This window comes from Phascolarctos cinereus, unplaced genomic scaffold, assembly GCF_003287225.1.
Source record: "Phascolarctos cinereus isolate Bilbo 61053 unplaced genomic scaffold, phaCin_HiC Scaffold_5;HRSCAF=322, whole genome shotgun sequence".
Classification (NCBI taxonomy): Eukaryota; Metazoa; Chordata; class Mammalia; order Diprotodontia; family Phascolarctidae; genus Phascolarctos; species Phascolarctos cinereus.
This window is the reverse complement of record NW_027555958.1, coordinates 127,343,699-127,370,992: the sequence shown is the minus strand read 5'-3', so window position 1 is coordinate 127,370,992 and position 27,294 is coordinate 127,343,699. Positions and strand designations below refer to the sequence as shown.

General features: G+C 37.0%; 1 protein-coding gene and 1 pseudogene across 4 annotated transcripts in view; one reads left to right on the top strand and one right to left on the bottom strand.

Annotated features, from left to right (window-relative positions):
• Window positions 1-27,294, bottom strand: part of ARHGAP18 (Rho GTPase activating protein 18) — a 238,025-nt gene that overhangs the window by 32,463 nt on the left and 178,268 nt on the right. For all 4 annotated transcript variants that reach the window (XM_020987030.2, XM_078155149.1, XM_020987027.2 and 1 more), the window contains exons 5-9: window positions 25,259-25,434; window positions 19,956-20,121; window positions 16,627-16,718; window positions 9,126-9,203; window positions 2,942-3,101 (exon numbers count right to left, since the gene is read on the bottom strand). In XM_020987030.2, the coding sequence (XP_020842689.1) occupies window positions 2,942-3,101; window positions 9,126-9,203; window positions 16,627-16,718; window positions 19,956-20,121; window positions 25,259-25,434 (672 nt within the window). The remainder of the gene's footprint in view (window positions 1-2,941; window positions 3,102-9,125; window positions 9,204-16,626; window positions 16,719-19,955; window positions 20,122-25,258; window positions 25,435-27,294) is intronic.
• On the top strand, window positions 11,152-14,120 carry LOC144457941 (uncharacterized; annotated as a pseudogene).

Below are 27,294 nucleotides of genomic sequence, written 5' to 3'. Positions count from 1 at the left end.
CTGGGGTAGATACTGATCATTTTCTGTCTTTATTCCCAAACCTTTTCAAAGATACAGATGCTTGAGACCAGTGAGCTAAAAAGAAGGCACATCTAACAGCTTTATTTCTATGAAAATGTAATATTAGATGAAACACTGGGGCTGGACAGCACCCACAAACAATGTTAATAGTATAAGTGATATGGCAATAGCAAGCTAACTAATGGCTAAGCTTGGATTTTCACCAGCTGTAAGGGATGTATGGATATTCAGAAGACCATAGCTATGGTGGAATTTTACAACATGATGACACAGAACGATGATAGTACAATAAAGAGGCTTTTGTGAAATAAATGCAGGTTTGCCCTAAATAACATTTTTCAAAGATACACTTAGCACTTTTAACCTGTCTACATCCTGGAAATATACATATCTGCCTGCCTCTCTACATACTTATGCACACGCACACACAGATGATATATACATGGATATATATAGACATGCACATATGTATAAATATATACATACAATAAACCCAAACTACTTAAAGAAAAATGCATGAATTTTTAAAAAGTATTCTTGTAGAGAGGCATCATAGTGTGGTGGATGGAAAGCCTGCCTCAGAGTTAAGTATGAACTGGATTTAAGACCCATCTCTTACACAAACTGGCTGTGTGACCCTGGACACATCATTTAGCTTCTCAGTGCTCTAGGCAACTCTTTAAGACTCTTGCTGACCTATATCAGGAGAGGATACTTCCTAGGCCAGCGAGATCACACATCTAATCATCACCCCTCTGCCCCTCTCTGCCATCTTATTCCTGTATTCAAGTGCTCTTGGGGATTATGTACCTACACTAATACAGGTTTTATTATCACCAGCCTGGACTATTGAGGGAGCTTCCTAACTGGTATTTCTACCTTCTCTCTCCTTTCACAATACTTTCAAACCCCAGCCACTGTATGCTTCATAAGACTTCAAGGCTTCTGGTGACCTCCCTGCTCTGAGGACAACCTTTGGGTAGTTCCTCAATTCATTTGAAGTAAAGTTCAAACCCTTTAGCTTTTCATTCAAGGTTTTCCATTACCTGATATCACCAACTTTACCAGTTTTATCCTACACTCTCCTCTACATACTCTATGGCCTAGATAAATTGGACTTCTCACCTTTCCTTGTACTTTTCCTCCTTATCTGCCTTTGCACATGCCATTCCCTATATCTAGAATATCTCTTTCCCCATCCTGCTTAATATCTGCCCATTCTTTAAGGATCAACGTAAAATGCCACCACTTTAAAAAAAACTTTAATTAATTAATTAATTTTTCATTTTCCACATTTACTTTTATAAGATTTTGAGTTCTGAATTCCCCCCACTTCCCTTTCTCCAAGACGAATGTCACCACTTTTAAGAAGTCTTCCTGGCTCCTCCCATTCAGGAACAACCTTTCCCCTGTTCCTTCACAAACTTCAGGTAGCTCTTTGCCCACAATTCTCGTGTCTACATTTTACATATTATGTCTCATTACACCTTTTATCAAGGCAGCATGAGGTTTACTAGACAGTAAGCTAGTCAGAAAGAATTGTGTCTTATCCAAACTTTGTAATCTCCCTCCAAACCCTGGCTTAGTACCACACCCTCATACTGATCACCTAATAAATATTTGTTGAAATGAATGAAAAAGAAAGAAATGTTCAAGACAGCACCACATGCTTATGAAGGTGAGAGAAAGGCTTTCAGATGTCGCTATTGACCTAGGATGCCAGTTGCTCCCCCACCCCTCCCCACCCCGATCCTTGCTGATTGCAGTGGACAAGGAAGCAACATCCCATTATTGGCTCAACGTTGCCAGGAGAGAGGCACTTGAGAGCTACTATGACATGAGGGCTTCAAGTAGGGCGCCCCATATCCAAAAGGGAACAAACAAAATGCCTAAATCTGTGCCTGTGAAGGCTGATTTCAAAAGTATATCAGTCATGACAATCTGGCAGACTTTCTCACGAAGCTTACTGATTTTATGGTAACTGCTAAACCCACAGTGTATATACTTCTCCAATAAATGTTTCTTAGACTACTTGGCAGGAAAGTGAAGTAGAATATAGGCATCTTATGTAGTTCATTCAATCATAAAAAGAAATGTGAAATTGCTGGGGATTCTTCAGTGCACAAATGTGCCATGTTTCTTAAATAGCACATTATGAATCTGAACAGGAAGAAGGCATATATAATAACTCTGATCTCTATTTATTGAGGTCCCAATAACCCAATATGTGAATTAGATTCATTGAGATCTATTTGTTTAGGTCCCAACAATCTAGTATTTCAATTGGATTGTTGGGACCTAAATGGATCTCAAAGGTATTTCATGTGCTTCGTTTCTGATCATATTTATTTGGGTACAGAACAGGAAAATAATTCATTCTTTTGCAGTAGAGTTAAGACTTGTGATTTCTCGAATCCTGGGGATGCTACTAGATAAGTTTTTGTTGTTCAGCCATCTTTCAATTGTGTCTGACTCTTCATGACTCCTTTTTGGGGTTTCTGTGGCAAAAGTACTGCAGTGGTTTGCCATTGCTTTCTCCAGTTCATTTTACAGATGAGGAAACTGAGGCAAACAGGGTTAAGTGACTCACCCAGGGTCACACAGCTAGTAAGTGTCATGTGTCTAAGACTGGATTTGAACTCATGTCCTCCTGACTTCAAGGCCAGAGCTCTATCCACTGTACCACCTAGCTGCCCCTGAAGCCAGATTTGAACTCAGAAAGATGAGTCTTCCTGAATCCAGGCCCAACACCCATCCACTGTGCCACCCAGCTGCCCTAGATCTCTAACCAAATATATGTTGTTGATTCCTTTATCGCTCAAGATATAATAAATGTGAATTTATCTTAAGAGAGTCTTGCTCCCAAGAACATAAGGTTTTTACTTGCAAAGTCTGCATCAACAGAAGGAATACTACTTACTCTGTACAGCCTGAAAAGCTTTGAGATATTCTAGACTGAGCAAGGGTTGAGGCAGTTCTCGAATGAAAAGCTTCAAAAGGCTGGCGGCATCATGCTGTTTGACACTCTCCCAGTTAAAAGTCCCTTCATAAAACTTTGCTTCCAGTTCTTGGCAAAGGTTCTGAAAAACACAAGAACAAAAATGAACACCAAAACCCAGTTTTGTCCTGCTGACGGTTTTGCGTATTTCTCATATCACAGGCATTTCTTGTTACAGAAACCTAAAAACATTATAAGTGTCACCAGCTACCATACCAACGTAGTCACAGTCATTATCAATAAACCAAGGGCAGGTCATACTGTATTAACATAGAAGTAAACTCCTTTGAGACTCAGCTCAAATCCCACCTTCTTCCCTGAGATTACCTCTCATTTACACTGTATATATCTCGTTGGTACAGGATATTTTTAAAAATTATTGTTATTATTGTCTTCTCCATTTGTGTGATTTCTTTGAGAGCAGGAACCCTGTTTTTGCTTTTCTTTCTACCTCCAACACTTTGCATAGTGCCTGGCACCTTTACTGACTGGCTAAACACACTTCCAACATAGGCAAAAACAGAGATTTTTAGGCAAAAACAGAGATTTTTTACTACGATCCTCAAAAATGACAAGTAGCCAGGATCCTGCTTGAAAAAATATGAAAGTCTTTAAACTTTAGGGTCATTTTCATAAGTGTACATGAAAAAAAAATATTCACTGGAAAATACATAAAGAAAAGGCAGTAGAGAATAGTGTAGTGTGAATTGTCCTTAAAGTCAATAAGACCTGCCTCAGACACTCACTACTAAGTGAACCTGGGCAAGTCATTTCCTTTCAGTGTTCCGGGTAACACTACAACTATGAGCTGCAGAATAGTTGCCAATCTTTATTGGTAGACAGTGTTTCCTCACCAAGGAGTTCCCTATCCTGATAAAATCACAAAAGGCAGGACAATTTTTAAGTAACGAAAATACAAGTCTTTAAAATAATTTCATTTTGAAACTATAAAGAAAGATTTTATAGTCAAGTTTTATGCCTAAAAGTACAGGAGGCAGGTGAATGAATGCTCAGTAGAGATAAATGGAAAACACATAATATGACAAATGAGATTTTATAAAGCACATACATCTAACTGGTTTAAATGTCTTAGGTAGTAGGTGACAAAAGAGCTGAACCTTAAGCTATTATTGGTTCTAATTATTTAATTCCAAATAGAATGAGAACAAATTAGATGAATTATCTCAAAGCCATTGCTGAAATTAACTAGGTACCCTATTTTGAAACTTGTTTATAACTATTAATAATACCACTAATAATAAATCTACTCATTTCAACAGCTACCACTTTCTTAAAAAAAAAAAAAGAGTGCCAAGCTCCTAAGGGAATATATTCTAGAATGATAATATATTCTAGAATACCAACATATTCTTAGAATACCATGCCCCTAAGAAATAAGATTTTTTAGATTACCAAGTTCCTAAGGGGAATATGTGGGGCAGCTGGGTGTCACAATGGCTAAAGTGATGGGCCTAGAGTTAGGAGGACCTGAGTTCAAATCTGACCTCTGATATTTACTAGCTGTGTGACCCTTAGTAAGTCACTTAACTCTGTTTGCCTCAGTTTCCTCATCTGGAAGATGAGCTGGAGAAAGCAATGGCAAACCACTCCAGTATCTTTGCTAAGATAACCCCAAATGGGGTCATGAAGAATCAAAAATGACTGAACAAGAAGGGATTATATAAACTCCTTGAGAGTAGGACTGTTTCATTCTATGTGTCTGGATCCCCAGCAGCTATCAAGGTGTTTGGCACATAAAAGTTACTTAATGAATGCTTGTTTATTGTTAATTGTTTTTTTTTGTTTGTTTGTTTTGATTGCCAAGCCATGAATCCAGTTAAGACAGAAAATGTTGAACATTTGTAACCACAAAAAGTCATTACACACCTCAGCATCTTCTTTCCATTACTTTAAGCAATCCACAGAAGCTCAGAGTTAGAGGAGACCCCAGAGGCTAATCTAACAAGTACCTAAACAGGAATCCTCTTTAAAACATTTCTAAAAAATGGTCATCCAGCCTTCATTTGACAAAAATGGAGGTATCAGTCTACTTTTTAATAGTTCTAATATTACCAAGTATTTTCTTAAAATCTAGCCTAAACTTGACTCCTTGAAATTTTCTTCCATTGCTCCTACTTTTGAGATATCAAGCAGGGACAGCTAGGTGGTACAGTGGATAAAGCACTGACCCTGGAGTCAAGAGGACCTGAGTTTAAATCTAACCTCAGATACTTACTAGATGTGTGACCCTGGACAAGTCATTTAACCCCAATTGCCTCAAAAAAAAAAAAGAGGAGATGACAAGTAGAAAAAAGTTCAACCATTTTTTCCAGGCAACAATCTTTTAAATACTTGAATGCAGTTATATCTCTTCTAAGTCTATTCTTCTTCAGTTTAAACAGACTCAGTTCCTTCAGTGAATCTGCTTATGGAGTGACATTGACAAGGTAATGTCTTCTGGATGCTGTCAATGACCTTCTTAAAATGTGGCAGTCAGAACTGAATACAATACTCCAAAAGCGCTCTGTTCAGAACAGAGTACAACAGGACTATCATTTCCTCCCCTACTCTGGACACCCTTAACCCAAGACTGAATTAGCTTTTATGGCTGCAATATCAGACAGTACTGACTTGTATTATGCTCCAAGTCTCATTAAAATCCCCAGTCTTTTTTCAGAAAAATTGCTATCTATCCATTTTGCACTCAAAAATGGCTTCTTCAACTAGTTCTACCTCATTAAACCGACTCTTATTAAATAAAAGCCAGTCCAAAATCCCAGGCTATCTGGATGTCTCAGATCTTGACTCTGCCAACCAATGTGTTATCTATCCTTCCCAGCTACATAATCATCTACAAATGTCCTAAACATGTCACCTCTGCTTTATACAAGCCATTGATTTTTTTTAAAAAAGTTAAATACTATAGGGCTAAACATCCTAGGCTGATCCATGAGAGGTCATTCATGTCTCTGACGCACTGGGGAGAACCTTCCAACGATTATTGATGTTATCTGAGTCCAATTCTTCAACCACTTGAAAATCTACATAACTCTACTAACATGCAACCCAGGCAGGGTTCCTTCATGCTGTCTACAAGAAGAGTAAGAGAGATCAAACACTCTGCTAAAATCTAGGTCAACTATTTCTACAGCATTCCCTTTATCTACCAGCTTAGTAACTTCATCAAAGTGGACCCGAAGCTAGTTATAGTACAGAATTATTTTCCTGATGCTAATTTAATATTTCTCAAAAAGAAAGCCTCACTCAGAAAAGTGGGCAGGGGAGGGGCCACAAAACAAGAAACAAGTGAGGCTAGCAAATCATTTCAGTTAGGAGTTGAAGGGGGAAAAAAATCAACTAAGCACTTAGCATGCTATCTTCACATATTTACAAAAGACCAGCTGCTGCATAATTTGGTTTGTGACAAGAGTCTGGGTGGATGGGTTGAGCCAGCTGAATCCATTTAATTGGCCTTTCTGGAAATTACACTTGGTTTAGATTGTCCTTTTGACAGATTTCTTCTCCTAGGAATCACACCTTAGATGCAGTGTTCTGCACTGAAGCAAATGCTCCCTTATCACGACGCTGTTAGTTGGCAATCACTCTTTATCAGTGTGGGCACTGATGCATTGTGAATAGCGAAGGAAGGCACTGTGCTGCTGTATGAAGAGATAACGTACACACACATTACCTGTTTCTGAGGGAGTGTTTCTATTAAACAAATGCATTTCTCAACAGGTCTTGAACTGATCTCAGAATCACTCTTAAGTGTGTCACTTGCCAGGTGTAGGAACTGCATTAGTGCTTAACTAGTGTGGGACAATGACAATTTGTTTAAATATACAGAGCTCCCAAGTCATTTGCTGGGGTTGTATGAGCTTCAGAAGGGAAAGGCTGGGAGTGGTGGATAAGTACATTAAGTGACCATGTGATTAGTTCAGAGCAAGCCTAAAAAAAAAAACAAAACAGAAAAAAAAAACCCAACAGCAGAGATCACAATGTAACTTGGCAAGGGCCAAACTGGAAGAAGCAAATGTTCTAAAATGAGGAAACAAGTCAAAATAAATCAATGAAATGCATCTGCAGCTAAGAAATTATAGCAAACCTTTCTAAAATGTATCTGGACTCTGGCTCTGGGCCTAGAAGCATCCTAGCTGAAGATTTAGGGACTGGAATCTTCACTGTTGCAGCAAAGTGGCCTGTTCTCGATTATCCTCACAGAGTACTCAAGCCATCTGCCATCTCTGAAACTGCACCGCTGTCCCCAAAGACTAGAACATACTTCCGCTTTACCTCCCTCTATTTTACAGAATCCTTCTCTTCCTTCAGGATATAGCACAAATACCTCTGTCTTCATGAAGCCTTTCCTAACTTACTTAACTTCCTAGTATTTATTACATGGGACTGCTAGGTGGCACAGTGGATGAAGTGCCAGGCCTGGAATCAGGAAGAGTCATTTTCCAGAGTTCAAATCCAGTCTCAGACACTTATTAGCAGTATGATCTTGGGCAAGTCACTTAACCCTGTTTGCCTCAGTTTTTTTCATATGTAAAATGAACTGGAAAAGGAAATGGCAAACCACTCCAGTATCTTTGCCAAGAAAACCCCAAATAGGGTTATGAAGAGTAGGACATGACTGAAAAGTGACAGAACAATTATATATATATATATATATGATATTTCCCCTCAATAGCATGTAAGCTATTTAAAAATAAAAATGGTTTCACTTTTTCATCTGTACCTCCAGTGTCTAGCTCATAGCTGGTGCTTAACTAATATTTGATTGACTCTTTGATTGACCTAATAATACAACTCTCGAAGCACTGTCATTGATCCACTTCTTGAAGAACCATCAAAACACACACTAATCCATGAGTTCAGGTTCTAATGACAGACCTTGAAGAAAGTCCCCTCTTTTCTCTTCCAGTTTTCTGTGGCTTTCATATGAGGTGGGATAAGTAGAAGAATACTATTATCTCAGCAATAGAGATAGCCAGCTTAATTTATAAGCCACCAATTTGATTTCAGGGAGTACCAAAAATTACAACCCTCCTCCAAAATAGAGCTCTTCAACCCAGTAGCATTATATTATCTGATATTGTCCACTGAGAGGCCTGGGTTTGAATTCCAGCTCTTGACACTTATTAGCTATGCAATCCTGGACAAGTGACTTCATTTATGTAAACTCTGTTTCCTCTTTTTATAAATGGGGATAACATGTACACTCCCTATTTCCCAAGACTGCTGTAAGAATGAAGAGATAATGCAAAACATAGCTAAGGAAACTGAGGCTGAGATATTAAGTGATTTGCCAAAGGCCACATAAGTCATCACTAATAGAATCCAAATTCAAACCCAGATGGCCTAGTGCCTAACCCAGTATTCTTTCTGTTTACCACAATATGTTTCTTGGGTCAATTTTCAGACCTAGGTTTCTTAAATAGTGTATAAAAAGCACCCACCCTGAATGTAGATGAAAGATATGGGGGAATGGGTTTGGAAGGGAAGGTCTCAGAAGACAAACTTCATCTGTCTCACAATTTTGCTTAAAGCCAAGACTGATCAGAATTGTAATGGCAGAAAATGTAAAATCAGAAAAGGAAAACACAGTTATACTAGTAATGAGAGGTATGGACAATGTACATTTTGTCAATAGAACAGATTATGAAGCTAATGATTTGTTGCCGATGGCAAGGTTACTGCTCTGCTAAATATTTAGAGTCAATAACAGAGGGGAATCTTGCTCAATTTGAATCTAACTAGTAGCTCTCAAAACAAGCCCAATGTATCATCGTGCCACAGAAGAGTAGGTAAGTGCACAATTAACTAAGTGACTCTAAGTGTTCTGTTTCCCATAGAGAAGGGCTTAAGTTTTAATTCCATTTTTGTGAAATAACTGCTGATTCATTAATTTTAATGTATTACTCTGATTTTTTCAAAAATTCAGCCAGAATTTTTGAGCTAAAGAAGCTTGAATAATTATTTTAATTTTTGTGTAAATATTTTTATTGTCACATACAAATCAAAAAATAAAGTTACTATAATATAACTCAGAGTTGTAATTTAATATTAAATCTATTCATAAGTATATTCAATCAGTTAGTACCTTTATCCTTATTGCAGCTCCAGGTATCCGTAAAAGCCCTTCAGTTTCTAATCCTCCCTCTTCTATTCGAGAAATCAACTGTATAGAAAAAAAAGATATTAATATTTAGAAATATAGCTGTCAAGAATATCACATCTATTTTACATATAAATGACTGAAATTGATTACACCATATTCAGGTATGCATCTGTGATTAGCTGCCATTGCATTACTGCCTTCTAATAAACAAGCCCAAGAACTTGAAAACATAATTAATTTCACGTTGCACTCAAGAAAAAAGATGGCTCTCTTTATACTGCCTTAGTTACAAAAAATGAGAAAAACTATGATTTCACACAACAGCTGTGTTATTGAAAACAAGTAGAGAATGAGGATGCTCATTTTAAAAGCTCCAAAAATAATTGTTTCTCCTGCTCTTGCAGGAGCCTGGACTCTGTGATCTAATCAATCTTCTGCATTCTGATATTTGCACATTTGCATCTCATTTGCACTTTGTTCAAAGACACGTTTTAAAACAAGTTTGCAAGAGCCTTTCTGTTGGCAAATGTTCATTAAAACACACACACCTGAAGATGTTTAATATTGCTTCATTCATTCAGGCCACAAACATACATAGATAGATAGATAGATAGATAGATACATACATACATACATACATACATACATACATACATGCATATTTATATCTATATCTATATCTATATATCTATATCTATATATGTATGTATGTATGTATGTTTGTGAAATAGATATTAAATATTGTCTATGGAGTACCGTGCTAGGCAAAAAGAGAAGATGTGAAATTTAATGACAAAAACCCAACTCTGGTAAAGTTTATAGGCTAGTGGAGGATAATGAACAAACACAGACAAAAATATAATATCTAATTAGTGCCTCAGAAGTGAGCAAAATGAGGAGTAAAATAATTATAAATGGTGAAAGAAGGGGACATTTCATGGAGTTTGGCTCGATAAGGATAAGTAAGAATTCAATTCAGTTTCTGGAGAGTTATTCCAGTTGTTGTTTGCTTGTTGTTATTTGTCCTTTTCTGGAAGAGTACCATGGATGACATCAGGAAGGTGATGCCATGATTTGCAAGTGAATTTGATTTTTAAGTGTGGAGGAGCTATGCAATGTCACCAGCTTCACTCTCTCCTTCAGAGCCATCTGGTTCCAGTGACAAGATATAAATTAGGACAACTGGAGACAGGCCCCTTTGCCTTTTTAAGTTAAGGTCTTTCCCAGATCTCAGTTTGACTGAGGCAATGCCCATTCAGTGATTAAGGGTAAGTAGAAATGAGGCAAAGAACAGCCTCTTTTACCTAATCAAAAAAAAAAAACAATCTGGGAGGGGAAGATCCTCAGGCTTTCTGGCCAAAACAGAAACAATTGCTATTTATACTCATTCTCAGCCATTAGTGCCCAAACAATGACCAAGTGAGGCTTGGGCTGGGACCTATTATTGGCCAATCAATGACAGCCAGAGTGATATGGGTTTAAGGCATGGTCCTTAAGAAAGAAACCTAGCTAGTAAGCCCCAAGATAGCTTAGGAGGTTTCAGAGATCAAAATTTACATTCCTTTGGGCAGAGCACCTGCAGGTAAGGGTATGATACCCTATGTGGACAGAGGGAGAGGAGAGAGGAAAGTAAGGGTTATTCTGGGATTACACCTAAAGAGCGCACACACACACAATCAAAAAGTATTCATTAAGTGTTTACTACATGTCAAGCACTGACTGGTCTCACAGTTGGGTGTATAGTAACAAAAGTGAAACAGTCATGGAGCTTATGTTCCCATAGGAGAGGCATATATATGTATGTATGTATGTGAGAAAGACAGACAAATATATGTACATTTATAAATAAATGCAAATATGTACAAAATGAATAGATGGTAGGGTTTTTTCGGGGGGCACTAGCAGCTGAGGGGGATCAAGAAAGTGTTTATGAAAAAAAACCTTTGGAATCCTCAAGGTGTCAGTGGTTGGCTGTCTTCTATTTTCTGTTGCTTGGCAGCTGGTGCGCATGCGCTTAGACATGGCCTCCAAGTACACTCAGCCAGCAGCCAGCCAGCCAGCCATACAAGGATATGGAGTTTACCTTACCCAGCCGAGACATGGCTATTCCCAGCAGAGGTATAGTGGCTGTGGCCAATCAGCTGAGACCTCAGGCTATGGTCAGATCACTATAACTCCTCCTATGGACAAACCCAGACGACAGGCTACCATATCTAGTCAGTTCCCCAGGAACAATCAACCAATGGCTATGGCAGCCACCAGAATTCCCAACCTTCTTATGGTCAGCATTCATCTTAATCTGGCTATAGCCAGCAGCCAGCCTCCAGCAGCCCTTCAAGGAAATAAGGTAACAGCTCCCAGAGAAGAAGCTACAGATAACCCCAGAGTGGGGGCTAGGGTAAACACTCTGGCTATGGTGGACAACAACAAAGCTTTTATAATCCCCCACAAGGATAGGGCCAGAACCAGTATAACAGAAGCAGTGCGGGCAGTGGAGGGGATGGTGGAGGTAGTTATGGCCAAGATCAGTCATCTAAGAGTGTAGAAGTGATGGGGGTGGTTACAGCATTCAGGACCAGAGCAGAAGTGGTAGCAGCAACAGCTATGAGGGAGTCCAGAGGACCACGGGGGTAAAGTTGGGATGATGGAGGTGGCAGTGGCATTAACTGCAGTGGCTACAACCATAGCAGTGGTAGCTGAGGTCATGGAGGTGGCATAAGTGGATGTGACTGAGGTAACTTATAAATTTGGTGGGTCCCAGGATCAAGGATCACACCATGGCTCTGAACAGGATAATTCTGATAATAATGCCATCTTCATCTAGAACTTGGATGAGAATTTTACCCTCAAGTCTGTGGCAAATTACTATGATCAATTTGTATACAGGTAGAGACAAGACAGCTGAAAGGAGAGGTGACTGTATCATTTGATGATCCCCCTCTTCCAAAGCAGCCACTGACTGGATTGATGGCAAAGAATTTTCTGGAAAATTCAATAAAGTCTCCTTTGCAATTTAAAGAGCAGACTTCAACAGAGGACATCACAATGGCCATGGTGGCTATGGTAATGGTGGACCCATCGACCATGAAGGCTTTGGAGGTAAGGCAGTGGTGGAGGCAGCTGAGGAGGATTCTCCAGTGAACGTGGTGGAAGGAAGCAATGAGCTGGAGACTTGAAGTATCCTAACCCCACATGTGAGAAGAGGAACTTTTCTTGGAGAAGTGAGTGTAACCAGTGTAAGGTACCTAAGTTGGATGGACCTGGCTGGGGGGTGGGGAGGACAGACTGGAAGCTCTCATATGGGGGGTAATTTTAGAGAGGCACAGTGAGGTGGCAGAAGTAGCTATGACTGAGGAGGATACCAAAGCAGAGGCAGGGATGATGGGGCTCACAGGGGCCAGGGTGGAGGGGACAAAAATGGCTTTGGAGCTGGCAAGATGGTTTCAAGGGGTGAACACAGACAAGACAGACAGAAGAGGCCATATTGGACCTGGCTCAGGTATCTTTGGACTATTTTTCTTTCCTGACTCAACTACTGATCCCTTTATTTTCTAACCTTCCTGCCAGGCTTGTTTTTGTAATTGTAACCATGGCCGCAGGTCCTATTAAATGCCACTGTTTTAGTTTAAATAGACAGACAGACAGATAGATGAAAAAGTAAATAAATGAACCATTTAAGCTGAGTTTTCTTGAAGGTCACAATTCCTACTGCTGTTTCAACATGATTGATAGATAGTATATGGTCCTAACCACAATGGATGAACGTAGCCATTTTTTTTAAACTAATGTTCTTGATAAAAATGTATGTAATATGTAATAGTATATGTAATATGTAATACTTCACTAATATATTTTAAATACATGTAGTGGTTCTCTCAACAAAAAGTAACTTAAAGGTACTTTCCTGTACATGGGATAAAATAATTAAATAGAATTTACCGGTATTAATACTTTAGGAGCTTGGAAACTTTCAAATGGGTGCTTTCACTAAAGAATTTCTGCCCAAGAATGAGAACTTACTTTCCCATTGTGTTTATCCAACTAGAATTCAATGGGGAAGAAATATCTTGCTTTTCTATCATGAAGAGCTTGCTATATCTCAGTATTTGTAGTCATTCTTCCATAAGGAAGAAAATAGTTAACATGGACAAGAGCATATCCAGATTGAATGAAGCATTAAAAGGCCAGAAGGATTTCCTTAATCTTAGAAAAGGTTCAAAGGAGGTTAAGTATAAAATCTTGCAATTATGTTATAAAATCTGTATAAAATTTTAAAAATTATGAACTAAAGTGAGACTAGAATGGAATGAAATTCACATAAAAAAAGACCTAAAAATTCTGGGTAGTCATAATTTCAATACCAGCTAAAAGAGTGTGAAGTTGCCTTTTTTATAAAGCAAAAATCTAGACTAGATTAGAAACAAATGGTCTCAGGGATTCTTAGCCTGGGGTGTTAACTGTATTTCACCATAATGGGTTTATTTTGTAATCCTATTTATATTATTTTATGAATTTAAAAACATTCTGAGAAGGGGTCTTTATGTTTCACCAGACTGACAAAGAGATTCAGGACACAAAAAAGGGTTAAGAATCCCAGGACTATAACGAAAGTTGTGAATATGCCTTCTTAGTATTTCATTGGATAGAATATATCTGAAGTTGTGTTCAGTTCCATGTGCCATGTTTTAAGAACTTTGATAAGCAAGCACTAATCCAGAGGAAGTAACAAGTATGATAAAAGATCACGAATCCACATCATATTAGGAAGCACTGAAGGAATAAAAAATGTTCTATCCAAAATCTATGTGAAATATGACACTTTCCTTCAAATATTTTTAGGACTACCAGATGGATGAAGATGACTTCAGGTTAAAGAAGCTTCCAGTGGTGGGAGCTACAAGGTCAACAGATGGGCAGATTTCAACTCTAATACTGCACCTCCCCCTTGGAGGAACTGAAACCTTTTTAGGGTATTAAAATCTTTACCACTAGATGTATCCAAGTAGATACTAGAACACCAAGTTAGGGACATCATACAGGAATCTTGGATTGGATTGGAGGTCGTAATAGAAAATAATCAGATGCTTTCAAAACTCTGAAAGCCCTATAACTTTCAAATACACAAAGCAACTGTCAATATCTATTTATCTAAATAAAACAGTGAATGAAATATGGGCTTGGAAAAGTGATCCCTTTAAATAGTTAACAGTAGCCTTCTCTCCTCTTTACCAAGGAAAGGATTATTTTCACTGGTTTAGTGTCCACCCATATAGCCTCCCTGTGCTCTTCTTTAATTGCAGTTGGCAGCTACTACTCCTCCCAGAACTCAGTAGCTCATCATAAAATGAGGTAATAAATAGCACAGAACAGATGAGAAAAGTAAAGTTTGCAACCAATGGTTGAAGTTCACAATATTTCTAAATGAACACAGGTACTAGAGATGACCAGTGATAGGAACTCACAAAGGACAAAATGGACTTCCTCAACAGCCAGGCTGAGATTTTGTACAATTAGACATCATCAGAAGCTAACAGAATTGAGGCTCAAAATTCAGAGTAAAAGTTGGAATTAAATGATCTATAAACTGTGATTCTTCTTCTACACAGAACAGTTGATTAGAGCACTGCTGGTATTTTAAAACTGCAGTATTTTAACTTTTTAAATTAAACTTTTGGGAAAAAACAGGTAGTGACCCAAAAAAATGACACTTTGAAGATAAAAGAAGGTATCTAGAACCTATATACAATCAAGTGTTTAATCCACTGTGATTTGAATTTAACAAAATGTAGAACTATCTGTAGAAATACTAGGGCAATGAATTCATATCCATGCCTAGCAAAGAGTCAATTAGCAATTATAAAGTACCTCCCATGTACCAGGAACTGTGCTATATGCTGGGGATATAAAGAAAGGCAAGAGTATTCCCAGCTCTCAAGGTGCTCCAGCCTAATAAGGGAGACAATGGGCAAACAATTATGTACAATATACAGGATAAATTGGGCATATTCTCAGAGGGAAGGCATTAAAATTAAGAAACGTTGGTAAATGCTTCTTACAAAAGATGAGACATTAGCTGAAATCTGAAGAAAGCCAGAGAAGCTAGTAGGTAGAGATGAGGAAGAGTGTTCCAGGAATGGGAGACAGCCAGTGGGGAGTGGGGAGACAGTGTATTGTTTGGAAGAATCAGCAAGAAGGCCAGTGTCACAGAATGCAGGAAGAGTGGGAAGGGACCAGATTGTGAAGGGCTTTAAAAGCCAGAGGACAGATGCGGGATGGATAATCCAAAAATCATTCATGGCTGGCTCTGGAAGGCATTGGGATTCTGTAGCAGATGTACTCTCCTTTGTTGTTCACTCACCGAAATGTTTACTGAACACCTAAATTCAAGGTCCAATGTTTGGCAAGGTAGGGAAATGCAATAACATATAGCTCTGCATTGTTTAAGTTGGTATTAAACTTAATAAGTAGTTCCTGAGTATATAAAAACTAGCAGAAGGAAGGGAAGGCTGATTTTGGATAACTGACATGTAAATTGAAAGTGGAATATATTGGTGACCTGATAAAATTAGAAAATGGTTGCTGAGTTCTACTTGAGAAAAAGAACCTACTAATTTAAACCCGACACAGAGTAAACAGAAAAGCTTAGCAAATGCATATAGACAAAATATTCACAAAGGTAAAATACTTCTTACAATCAGGACTTCGATAGTTATGGTTTCATCCATGGGATAACTTCTTCCACCAATGAACACCACAACTCTATCCCATCTTAGTAGGTTGTTGGAAGATGAATGATTCTCTGAAGCCAAAGCTGTCACTTGCTGGTCCAGTTCTTGGTGATGCATCACTCAGAGACATACTCTCTGGCTTGAGAAGCTCAAAATCTTTCTAGTTTGGTAGAACCTGCCAAGTCACATACTGCCAGTAATAATTTTTAATACTCCAAAGTTACTGCCATGCCATGACAAGGTACCAAGATAGGATTTTAGTGGAGAATCGTAAAATTCCTAACCAATTTATAAACATTTCCTATTACTGCGAGGATTCTTAATCTTTTTTGTTTGTGTATGTCACGGATCCCTTTTGGCAGTGATGCTTATGGACCTCTTGTCAAAATAATATTCTTTAAACAATCATAATTTAAGGAAAAATGCTATATTTCAGTTAGAGGTATATAAAAGTAAAGATGCAGTTCATGGGTTCCCTAAAACAAGAAGTCCTGTTCAACTGTGTTATAAGGAATTGAAATGTCAGTCAAATAAAAGCAACCAACTCAGTAATACCTAAAGTTAGTCAAGTAATTATTATTCAGTCTTAATCTCACAAAAAGCAACTCCATGAAATATATGCCATCAACCCTTGAAACTGAAGCGATTACTGTACCAATTCAGGAGACTCCATTATAAGAATATTAATGCCAAAGACATCAATCTTCAGCATTCATTATTCCCAAACCCAGCTGACTTACTCATTGTCTACTCACTTTTTGAAAGATCAAGGGTATCCTCGTCCCTGGGACTCTCTTCTGATCCTGCTCTAGCAATACTGACAGGGGAACACCAAAAAGGCCAGAGTCTGCACAAAGCAAAAGAAAATAGAACATTTCACATCTATTTCAAAGTATGAAAATAGGGACAGAAAGAGATGATTTCAAAGCCATAAGCTTTCCTTGCACATTTGGAGCCCCTGACCTCATATTCAGTATGGCAGAGCTGAATGAATATATGCAATCAGGTTACTAAGTGTAATCAAACTAAATACTCTGGCAAAAGGCAAATATCCTTTCATTTCTTCTCCCACAAGAGTGGGAACTTCTATTTTAGCATAGATCAGAATTCAGAATGCTATAATGAACGAAATAATATAAAGGGACCATCTGCTTTTTCAGAAATCAGTTGGCAGTATGACCTTATTCAGCAAATCTTCTTTTCAGAGAATATAATGTAAGGAGAAGAACTTGGAAAAGATGTATGGATCTTTAAAAAGATCAGGAAAAAAATTCAAGGAGTTTATTTAACTATGCTATCAACCATCACATCATTGAAAAGAACTGCTGCTACTTCATATCTCTAAAGGGATCTAATACAGAAAAACATTCACAAAACTTTTCTTAAACTGAAGTTAAAAAAAAATTAACTATTTAATGTCATTTCTATTTATATTTAGAAAAAAATCTGTATTGGAAGAAAATTAAATTATCCATCAAGAAACATTTATTGAGCATTTACTATGTACCAGGGACTGTGCTAAGTGGTGAGAGTACACATACAGAAGTGAAACATTCCCCCTAGACCAGAGGTTCCCAAAGTTATTTGGGCTACCGCCCCTTTTTAAAAAAAATTACTCAGTGCTCCCCTGGAAATTTTTCTTTAACCCTTTAACAGTTTTTTTTTAATTTGTGCCATTTAAAATATATATATACACACATACATACATATATATATATATATATATATATATATATATAAATTTTAATGATGCATCTTAAATTTAACAATTTATTGATTGTAAATATGTGGGCTTTTTCCTACATTGAAATTTTGATTATGCAAATATTGTATCATGTTACCATATAGTATAATATTTTAAACAAGTCATTACACATATTCCTGCCAATGCATGCTGTACTTCCCCATAACACACTCAACCCACCCACCAACACTTTCTTGTTAAGATCTATCAGTGGACTTGACAACTGATTGGTTATAACTTGCATTTTGTGTGTTTATTTACAAAATAACGTAATCACTATGACTTTTAACTGTCACACAACAGATGAAATATATACAAACAATTTTTCCAAATTTCCTTATTTTCCCTTTTTTCCTTATGCTTCCACCACCTCCTTATTTTTATTCAATGCCCCCCAATTGCACCTGAGGCGGCTGCTGCTACTACGACTACTACTACTACTACTACTACTACTACTACTGTGCCCTCCCCCACCCCCATCATTCCACTGAGCTCTAGGACTGCTTTTTGCCTTCCTTTGTCTCTCCAGCACTCAGCACAGTGCCTACACATAGTAAGTATATAATAAATGCTAGTTCATTCATAGTCTTAAGGAACTTATATTCCATTGAGAGGAAGAGCCCTACCATATATATACATATATACGTATATATGTGTAATATATATATATATATATATATATATATATATATATATATATATATATATATATACACACACATATATACGTATATATATACATATATACACATATATATGTATATATATATATATAAATACACACACACACATGCACAAATATATACAAAATAAATACAAGGCTATTCAATGAGACTGTAGTTTATAAAGCACCATATGCATCCTCTCATGGGAATCTCACAACCACTTTTCACAAATATTGTTAATCTCCATTTCACAACTGAGAAAAAAATGAAGTTGATGAGTTAAGTGACCAGATATTTAAGCAGAGCTATCACTCAAATAATGTGACTTTAAATCTAATACTTTTTTTGTCACATCAACCCTTAAAAAAGTAGAAACAGTTGGCTTACTATTAATTTCTCTACTCTAACCATCAGTCCAAACTATTTAAGAGGAATGAGATTCTCTAGGATAAGAGGGCGCAAAGATCCTTAATCCTTAATCCCAACTGGCAAAGGACTTTTCAGGACTTCTTGAGAGACAAGAGTATCAGGATTTAAAATAGAAGCATGGATAAAAAAAACCCAAAACTTTAGCTTCTTAATGGTTTTCAAAGCAATTTTTACTCAGTTTCCATTATAGGAAATCCCTCTATGGTTCAGTGAGAAAGCCCTGAGGAACTTGATTATGCCATAAAAATACATAGTGGGTCTTTGGAAAAACCTATAGAAAAGCAAAACTGAGGAGTGAACAGGGTTGTTGCACAAATCTAATGGCTCCAGAACTGATACCACTCTAGGGACAGAGATTGGATCATTCATTTCACCAGCATAGGGAGTGAACTGCCAAGTGAGGAAATTCTTTTTACCAATACAGGTCTGTACATTCTCTGCAATTTACAGTCTTAGAGAATTGCCTAGAGCACTGAGATTAAGTGATTTGTCCAGGATTACACAGCTACCATGTGTCAGAGGTAGCCAGGTCTTCCTGGCTTCAAAGATGCCTGTCTTGATTCCACTACATTATGAAAAAAAAAATCAGATTTCACTAGTAAGTATAAGACTAGTTTCTGTATAATGTTCCACAGAAGAGGAAGAATTGGTTATTCACAAAGTTTGATTTTCTAAGCCGTGTTATAGCACTGCTATTAGTAAAGCTAACAATGACCAACAAAATAGGGTGGGGGTAGAGGGGAATTACAAGCACCCCAAGGGTCAGACTACAATTCTATGAATTGTTTAAAAAGTCATCTTCATTCTCTCTCAATCACAGGGACAGGCATGAAATTATTTATGATCCTTATATAAGCTCTATTATTGAAATATAAGATGTGATTATTACTCCTGAAGCACTATTCTCTAGAGCTGAATTTGTAGATGAATCAATAAGTATACCAAACACAGCACTGGAACATGTAGAATTGACAAAAAAAAATGACATTATCAAATGGAGTGAGAAGCCATCTCTCCTGAATTCCCTTAACAGGAACTTTTAACAGTTTCTTCTTATCTGCCCCCAGTGCCCCATAATATAATATAGTGTGTTCTATACTCAATATGAAAGGTGTGAAAAACTCAATATTACAACTCTGACACTCATACTTAGGTTTGTTCCAAGGGCATAATGGCAAAAAGCCAAAATCGTCTTTGCTATCTCTTCATGAGAATTTAATGATTTTCATTAAATGCCTTTCTTTACCTTTTGTTTTCATTTTTACAGCTTTTTGCTGCTTGAGCTCGATTCCAAGTATATCATATAGTGCAGTCAATTCAATGAGAGCTAAGTAGCAAACCTTCTTCATGTCCTGGGGTGCCAGGTCACCAATCCTTGTGTTACCCGTTTTGTCTTTTGGCAGTCTGAAACTCTATAAGAAACACCATAAATGGAGTAAATATTTACAGGATAAACTTGCCTTTGAAATATGAGGATGAAAAGGAGTAATTAGTTTAAAGAGAAATCATGATTAAAATTAGGATCAAGAATTTTCTAAACGAAGAAAGAAGAAAGTGACCAATGAAAGTGGCCATACAGCCTAGAACAATGTTGACCTGGATTAAAACTAAATGTACTTTCACACACACACACACACACACACACACACACACACACACACATACACACACACTCATTCTACGCAATTTTGGAGACCACGAAAGGGAAGAAGGTGGTATTTTCTTTTTTTTTCCTTTTTTTTAGGCAATTGGGGTTAAGTGACTTGCCCAGGGTCACACAGCTAGTAAGTGTCAAGTGTTTGGTCCGAGGCCAGATGTGAACTCAGGTCCTTCTGACTTCAGGGCCAGTGCTCTACCCACTGCACCACCTAGCTGCCCCTAAGGTGGTATTTTCATTACAAAGAAAATGGTAAGATAAATGGGGAATTATGTAAAAGGAGATCAAAGAACACCAGTAATTTAAATTAGAAAATTAGCCAAGACCAGAAATCAAGTGCTTAAATATTGGAAAGAGTTATAAGAGCCAGGTAGGTTGGTCTGCCACTTTCCACCCTCCACTTCTTCCAGTATCATGCCCTATGATAGCATACCTACACACTAAATATGTAAAAGAAACATAAAAAGCACATTTGTGGGTCTAGCATGTACCCAGCAAATCTTCCCAGCATAGCCCATCTCCATATCCAATGATCTAGATACAGGTTAGGGAGTCAAATTCTGAGTCCCTACTCACAGTTAGGGCAGAAGAACAAAGGTAAGGACTTCAAAAAAGAATTTCATTTTATTCCCTCTTGTTTCTGTTACTTTTCTTCCCTTCTTCTCACCTAACCCCTCACCTAGTCCTCCCTGACTTCCAGATCACACATTTGACAATCACTCTGTCTAGCAGGAAAAAAATTCACATTAAACTAATCAGACTAAACTGAGACAGAGAGGAAAACATGAACAATAGGGAGAAGCCAAAGAAAGGAAGCAAGCATTATGGTGGAGTACAACAAATTTATTGACACTCCTCCAGTGCAGTCTCCTCTATTTATTACGCTCTTTCCCTCATTTTCTGTGCTATTCTAATAACAGGGTTGCCCCCCCCCAGAAAAAAGGAAATAGCATCATTGAAGTTTTAATTAAAAACAAAATTTAAGTACAGAAGACAACAGAAGGAAACACCAACAAGGGGGACAGCTTTAAAAGTTACATAATTAATGTATTATACAATTTAAAAAAAAAAACTCTACAGAACAGAGATTCAAAGTTTCAAATATAATCCTTATTTTATGTTTTATTTTGCATATAAGAATGCTCATTTTATTTGGCATTGTTGTTTTGAATAATAATAGACATTTTTTGCAGATCGAAGCATACTATTTGCTCTCCTTTTCTTTTGTTGTTTTGTTTTGGTTCTTTCTCATGATTCCTCCCATTGGTTCTGATTCTTCTTTACAACGTGACTAATGTGAAAATATGCTTAATATGAATGTAAAAGTAGAGCCTATATAAGATTTTGGGGAGGGGAGAGGGGGAGAAAATTTAAAACTCAAAATCTTATGGAAGCAAATGTTGAAAACTAATAGTAAATAAATAAGTTGTTTTATATGTGTGTGTGTGTGTATTTTTTTTAAATCCCAAGTACTGACCCCTGATAAATCCATCCCTTCTACTACTGAGACACACCTCCACTCATGCATGATTCATGCAGAAACTGAGTATCAGAATCATCTATTACTTTATCAGCCTCTCACACATTTCTGCTCCTAACACACACACACACACACACACACACACACCACACACACCCTATATGTCCTACTGAACTTCCTGTCATTTGGAATGAGAATTCCTTCTGAGACAAAAATCTTATTTCCTCATCTTTTTTTTCTGTTCTAACAACAGAATGGTTGGGAACTCTGTCCCAAATTAGTTCAAAAGGAAAAAAGTCTGAACCCTTTACATGTATATGATATTGGCTCTATAGTTTATGAGCTATTTTTTTAAAAAATGACCCCCTTCTCCTGGGGTCAAAGAGTAGGCTGTTATAAAAGATAAGTATAAAAGGCATCCATTGTTTTCACAATATACTTTTCTTTAAACATGTTCCGGGATGGTTCAAATTGGACTCGTTAATAATTCAACTTCTTTTTTGATTCTAGATTATCTATAAGGCAATCACAGCACTGAGGAAAGTGCCCTCAGGGCTAATATTGGTTTCCTCCCCATAGCAGCCATGCACACACATAATGTTTTGTTCCTATTAATACATGATCATCTAATTTTCACTAAGAACGTATTTCCATTAAAAGTTGTTGAACTGTCACCAGTTAAGTATTTTGTAATTAATATCTGACTTTTTTTAAAAATGGGATGTTGGGACTAGAACTGTGATTTCATAAAAGGAAGCTCCTCGTGAGGAAACTCTCTCTACAACTTACATGCCTAGAGAGTTGCCGAGCACTGGGCCTTGCCAACAGTCACCCTGCCAGTATGTGGCACAGGCTTGACTTGAACCCAGATCAGGCAACTAGGTGGCAGAGTGGGATAGAGTGCTGAGCCTGGAATCAGGAAGACCTTAGTTCAAATCTAGCTTCAGACAATTACTAGCTATGTTTCCTTGGGCAAGTCACTTTGCCTCAGTTTCCTCATCAGTAAAATGGGGATAATAATAGTACTTATCTCCCAGGATTATTGTGAGGATCAAATGAGATGATAATTGTAAAGCACTTAGCACAGTTTCAGGAATATAATGAGTGCTATATAAATATTAGCTATGATTATGATTAATTCAGGCTCTATCCATTTTAATACATTGCATCTCTTAGATTATTATTAAAAAATTAAGTGGGCACAGGGAAAGTAACAAGGACATGGATATGAGGTTCTTCAGTAAGTCACCAATTCAGGGTAGACAATTACTACTCAGAAAGATTAGTTTAAGATCTACTCCCTACAATGAGGGAGACATGTTATCAATTCAGGGATGAAATAAATAGTTTTTGGCTTGTCAGCTTTATACCTTACAGGTTGTTGGTATAGAATTGACTGCTGGAATTCAATCTGATGAGATCATCTTATAATCACTAAGAATGGCACCCAAATTTTTCCTTGGCCTAACCCTAAACCCATTGTTCTCAACTGTTAAAGGCCAATAATTAACCACATAGAAAAGATGATCCAATATCAAATTGAAATCATTATAACATTCCAACAAGAGAAACACAATATAATAATTGAAGCATTATCCCAGATAAATATCCAAAGAAGCCTAAAATATTATTACTTCAAGCATTTGGCTTACCTAGCAATTTTTTTTAAACACAGCACCTAATAAAAAGAATGAGCTCTTTATCCCAATATTTAATTCATGGTAGAACCTTTAAATATTTGTGAAATTTCCTCGCATTTTTGTTTAGTTAATGGAGTAGATTGTCTAGTTCCTTGAGAGTAAGGAATGTGATTCAGCAGAAGCTACTCTTTCTGCTTGCTTAAAAATAGAATTAAAGACTTCTTAAAAATTCAGTGTTCTGTTTTTTTTTAAATCATATTTCTAAAGATCTCATTCAACATAGGTCTGCCTTTTGAAGCCTACCTAATACTAGGTACAGGGTAGGAAATAAATATTTACTGATTTGCCTTTTACATACAATGCATAATTGTATACCTATAAAATTAAGAGGCTTGACTAGAACCTCAGTAAGGTGATTGCAAGCACTGAAATTCAATGATTCTCTGATTATTCTGAATGATGTAAGATAAAACTTGGAAAGCAAGTCAACATTATGAACATCTATTATTTGATGCTGTAATAAAACCAAGTTCTTTCCTTGCATTAATTTTTGTCTCCATCTTCTTTGGCAGGCTACAACTTCTGCTCTCTTTGTAACAATAATGGCAGTTCATGTTTCTAATGGGTTAAAGTTGGCAAAGCACTCCTCATTAACAACCCTGTGCAATAGCTGATACAATTATTTTCACTCCTTTTTTTTTACAGATGGGGAAACTAAGGCCAAAGAAGCAAAGTTAGTTGCTTAAAGGGAGACACACCTAGTAGAGAAAAAGAACTAGAATTTGGACGAGGTGCTTTGGTCCTGAGCCCAGTGCTCTTTGACCTGTTTCATAATAATTTCTAACATTTCCTTGTATATGACCTTTTCAGTCTGCTATGTCTAATATGCTGGGGACTGAGAAACTGAACCACCAAGATTCTTATTAAACAACGGGTTAAAGTGGGAAATAATGAGATTTCAAATGAGGGTCTAACTACGTGAAATTTAACTTGTTGATTCAATGCTATATATTTCATTGAGTTGGAGAAAGCCTAGAAATCTGGACAAGTGGTTACTCTATCCACCATCTTCCCTGCCTTTTTTAGAAATGAAGTGAAAAAGAATGCATTAATTTGGCAAGTAAAGCAACTAGAATGAAAAGATGCTATTAATTATTCATTGGATTTGTTTTTACATCAAAATTAAAGTTCATTTGCTTAAAATCCCTTGGCCAAATTTTTAAAAAATTTAACATCATTGGTCCTTAATCAATTAATTGATGGATGCAAGACTCCCATTTTTACCTATATCAAATCATATCTCTAAGCCATGCTGGTTAATCAAGGCCAGGCAAAGTTTGGGATTCTTGCAGACAATACCTCTCTCCCTTAGTATCAGATTAAAAATTTAAAAATAAATTTGACTATAGAATAATGCACTTTAAAGAACGGTGAAAAAATGCCAGCACTAGACTTTTTAATGCTTTTGAAGAAAGGAAGAAGGTAAAGAAGAAGGTGAGAATTATTGTGTCATTTTATTGTGTTTTATTCAATAAAGAATATATCACTGAAATGAATATTTATATCTATGAAATCACATATCTATTAAATATTACATAGCGTACAGAGTTATAGGGCTGGAATGGAATTCAAAGGACTAACACCCGACTCAGAGAGATAAAAGTCAATCTTCACTCATTCATTAATTCATTCCACATTAGGATAAGAGAATGCATGCCATATACGGCCTACTTAGTTTCAAGGGCATATGAAGTCTCAAGTGATATACGTACAGGTAATGAATTATACTCTTCTTTGTTCTCCAGAGGCTTTTCTTTTGAGGTCTCTTTCAAATTGGCTGCTTGCTCTGCAAAGGAAATCTCTAGGTTGATGTCCGTTTCAGAAACAGGTACATCTTCAGGCAGACATGGGCTGTTCTTCTCACTAATTCCAAGGTTAGAGGCAAGATCTGGACATGAGACCCAAAGCCAACAATATTATATACATTATTTTTCTGCTAGTTTTATTTTATTATAATATGGTCAATGCCCTGTGTTGATGTAGGTACTTCTTCTACAAAGCAAGTCGTAAACCTTCTCTAATTCACTAGATCATTAAAAGTTATGTCTGAAAAAGATAGCTAGCATTTATATAGTACTTTAAGATTTGCAAAGGGCTTTTATACATGGCATCTCATTTGATCCTTAAAAAAACTCTGTGAGGTAGGAGCTATTTTTATTTACATTTTATAGATGAGGAACTTGAAGCTGAGAGAGACCACTGATTTGCCCAGAGTCACACAGCTAATAAATGTGAGGCAGGATTTGTCCCCAAGTCTACTGTGCCACCTGGTGACCATAATGAAAAACCATGACCTAGTGGACAAAATGTCAAGATGCCTCTCCAGAAATAGCCAGAATGGCTTTTGGGAAAGAAATATGTCAGCTATTACCAGGCTAATATTTGAAGTCTTTCTAGCTTCATAGGAGGGTTCTACTCCAAAGACATAGCCTTTGAAAACCAAGGTAACCTATGAACCATTGAAGAAGGACTGAAGGACTTTATTGGGTGCTATTTATACACAAAAAAGAAGATGATAAATGGAAATCCAGAAAATAAATTCGAAAATGGTCCATAACAAAGGGACTTTCCAAGGAAGTATAAACATAACCAATTTATTGACAGACTATTCATCTTCACCTTCTCTCTATATAACCATACTTACCTATGTCTTACAATAGATTACATTCAAAAAACTACTAGTGGCCATCAACTTTACTAAACTAAGGAATAAGTTAATAAGATAGTGCTGTATATTAAACATGCACTTTTTTAGCAAAGTAGGCTGAGATTCTTTCACAGTGCCAACCCCATATTTTCTACCTGTTTGGTGCTTAAAAAAAAAATTCCTGGAATAAAACTCTCTCCCCACCCTGACCTGACCTTTACTGGAATTTCACCTACTTAGTATTCTGAGAATTTCAAAGCCAGAAGTGCCAAAAAGCTAATAACTGTGAGTCAGGGCTGGATCCAGCTGGTACCAAAACAAACTGGTAGAAGAATACAAAGGTACCCAGAGGATCCTTGGGCCATGGATGTTAGTCAGAGATGTTCTGAACTTCAACATCATTTCCAAAGATTAATTTTTTTTCTCTAGTCATGAAAGTCTTTATTAATATTCTAAACTTCTCTGCTGAAACAAGCAGCTTGAACTTCTGATGATGAGTCTTCTAAGTAAAACTCTCCAGGAAACTCTTCAGCTTTAAACACAACACATACTAAAACAGCCTGGGTGAGAAAAGCTGTTGTGTTGAGGTTTGTTCCGATTTTTTTTTCATCCTATTCATTCTGTTCACAGTTTAAAAGCTCTGAGTTACATGATAAAAGTGTACACACCATCCACACCCTCACCCAGTTACATAGGAGTTTGATGAATTTTTGAAAGACCCCTGGGGAAAACAAAACAAATACAGAGACTTGGATGGAAATTAAAATGAAGATGTTTGGGAAGAAATCAGGATACCAATAATTTTATGTGGATGATCGCGTGTATTATTTTTAAATCTGAAGAAAAACAAGAAATACAAATGTAGCCTTCTAGAATTCTTGTATACTTTCATTGTTGTTGAGTACTTTTTCAGTCATGTCCAACTCTTTGTGATCCGTCTGGGTCTTTCTTGGCAAAGATAGTAGAGTGGTTTGCCATTTTCTTCTCCAGTTCATTTTACAGATGAGAAAACTGAGACAAACAGGGTGAAGTGACTTGCCCAGGGTCACACAGCTAGTAAATGTCTTGAAGATGGATTTAAACTCAGGAAGATGTCTTGCT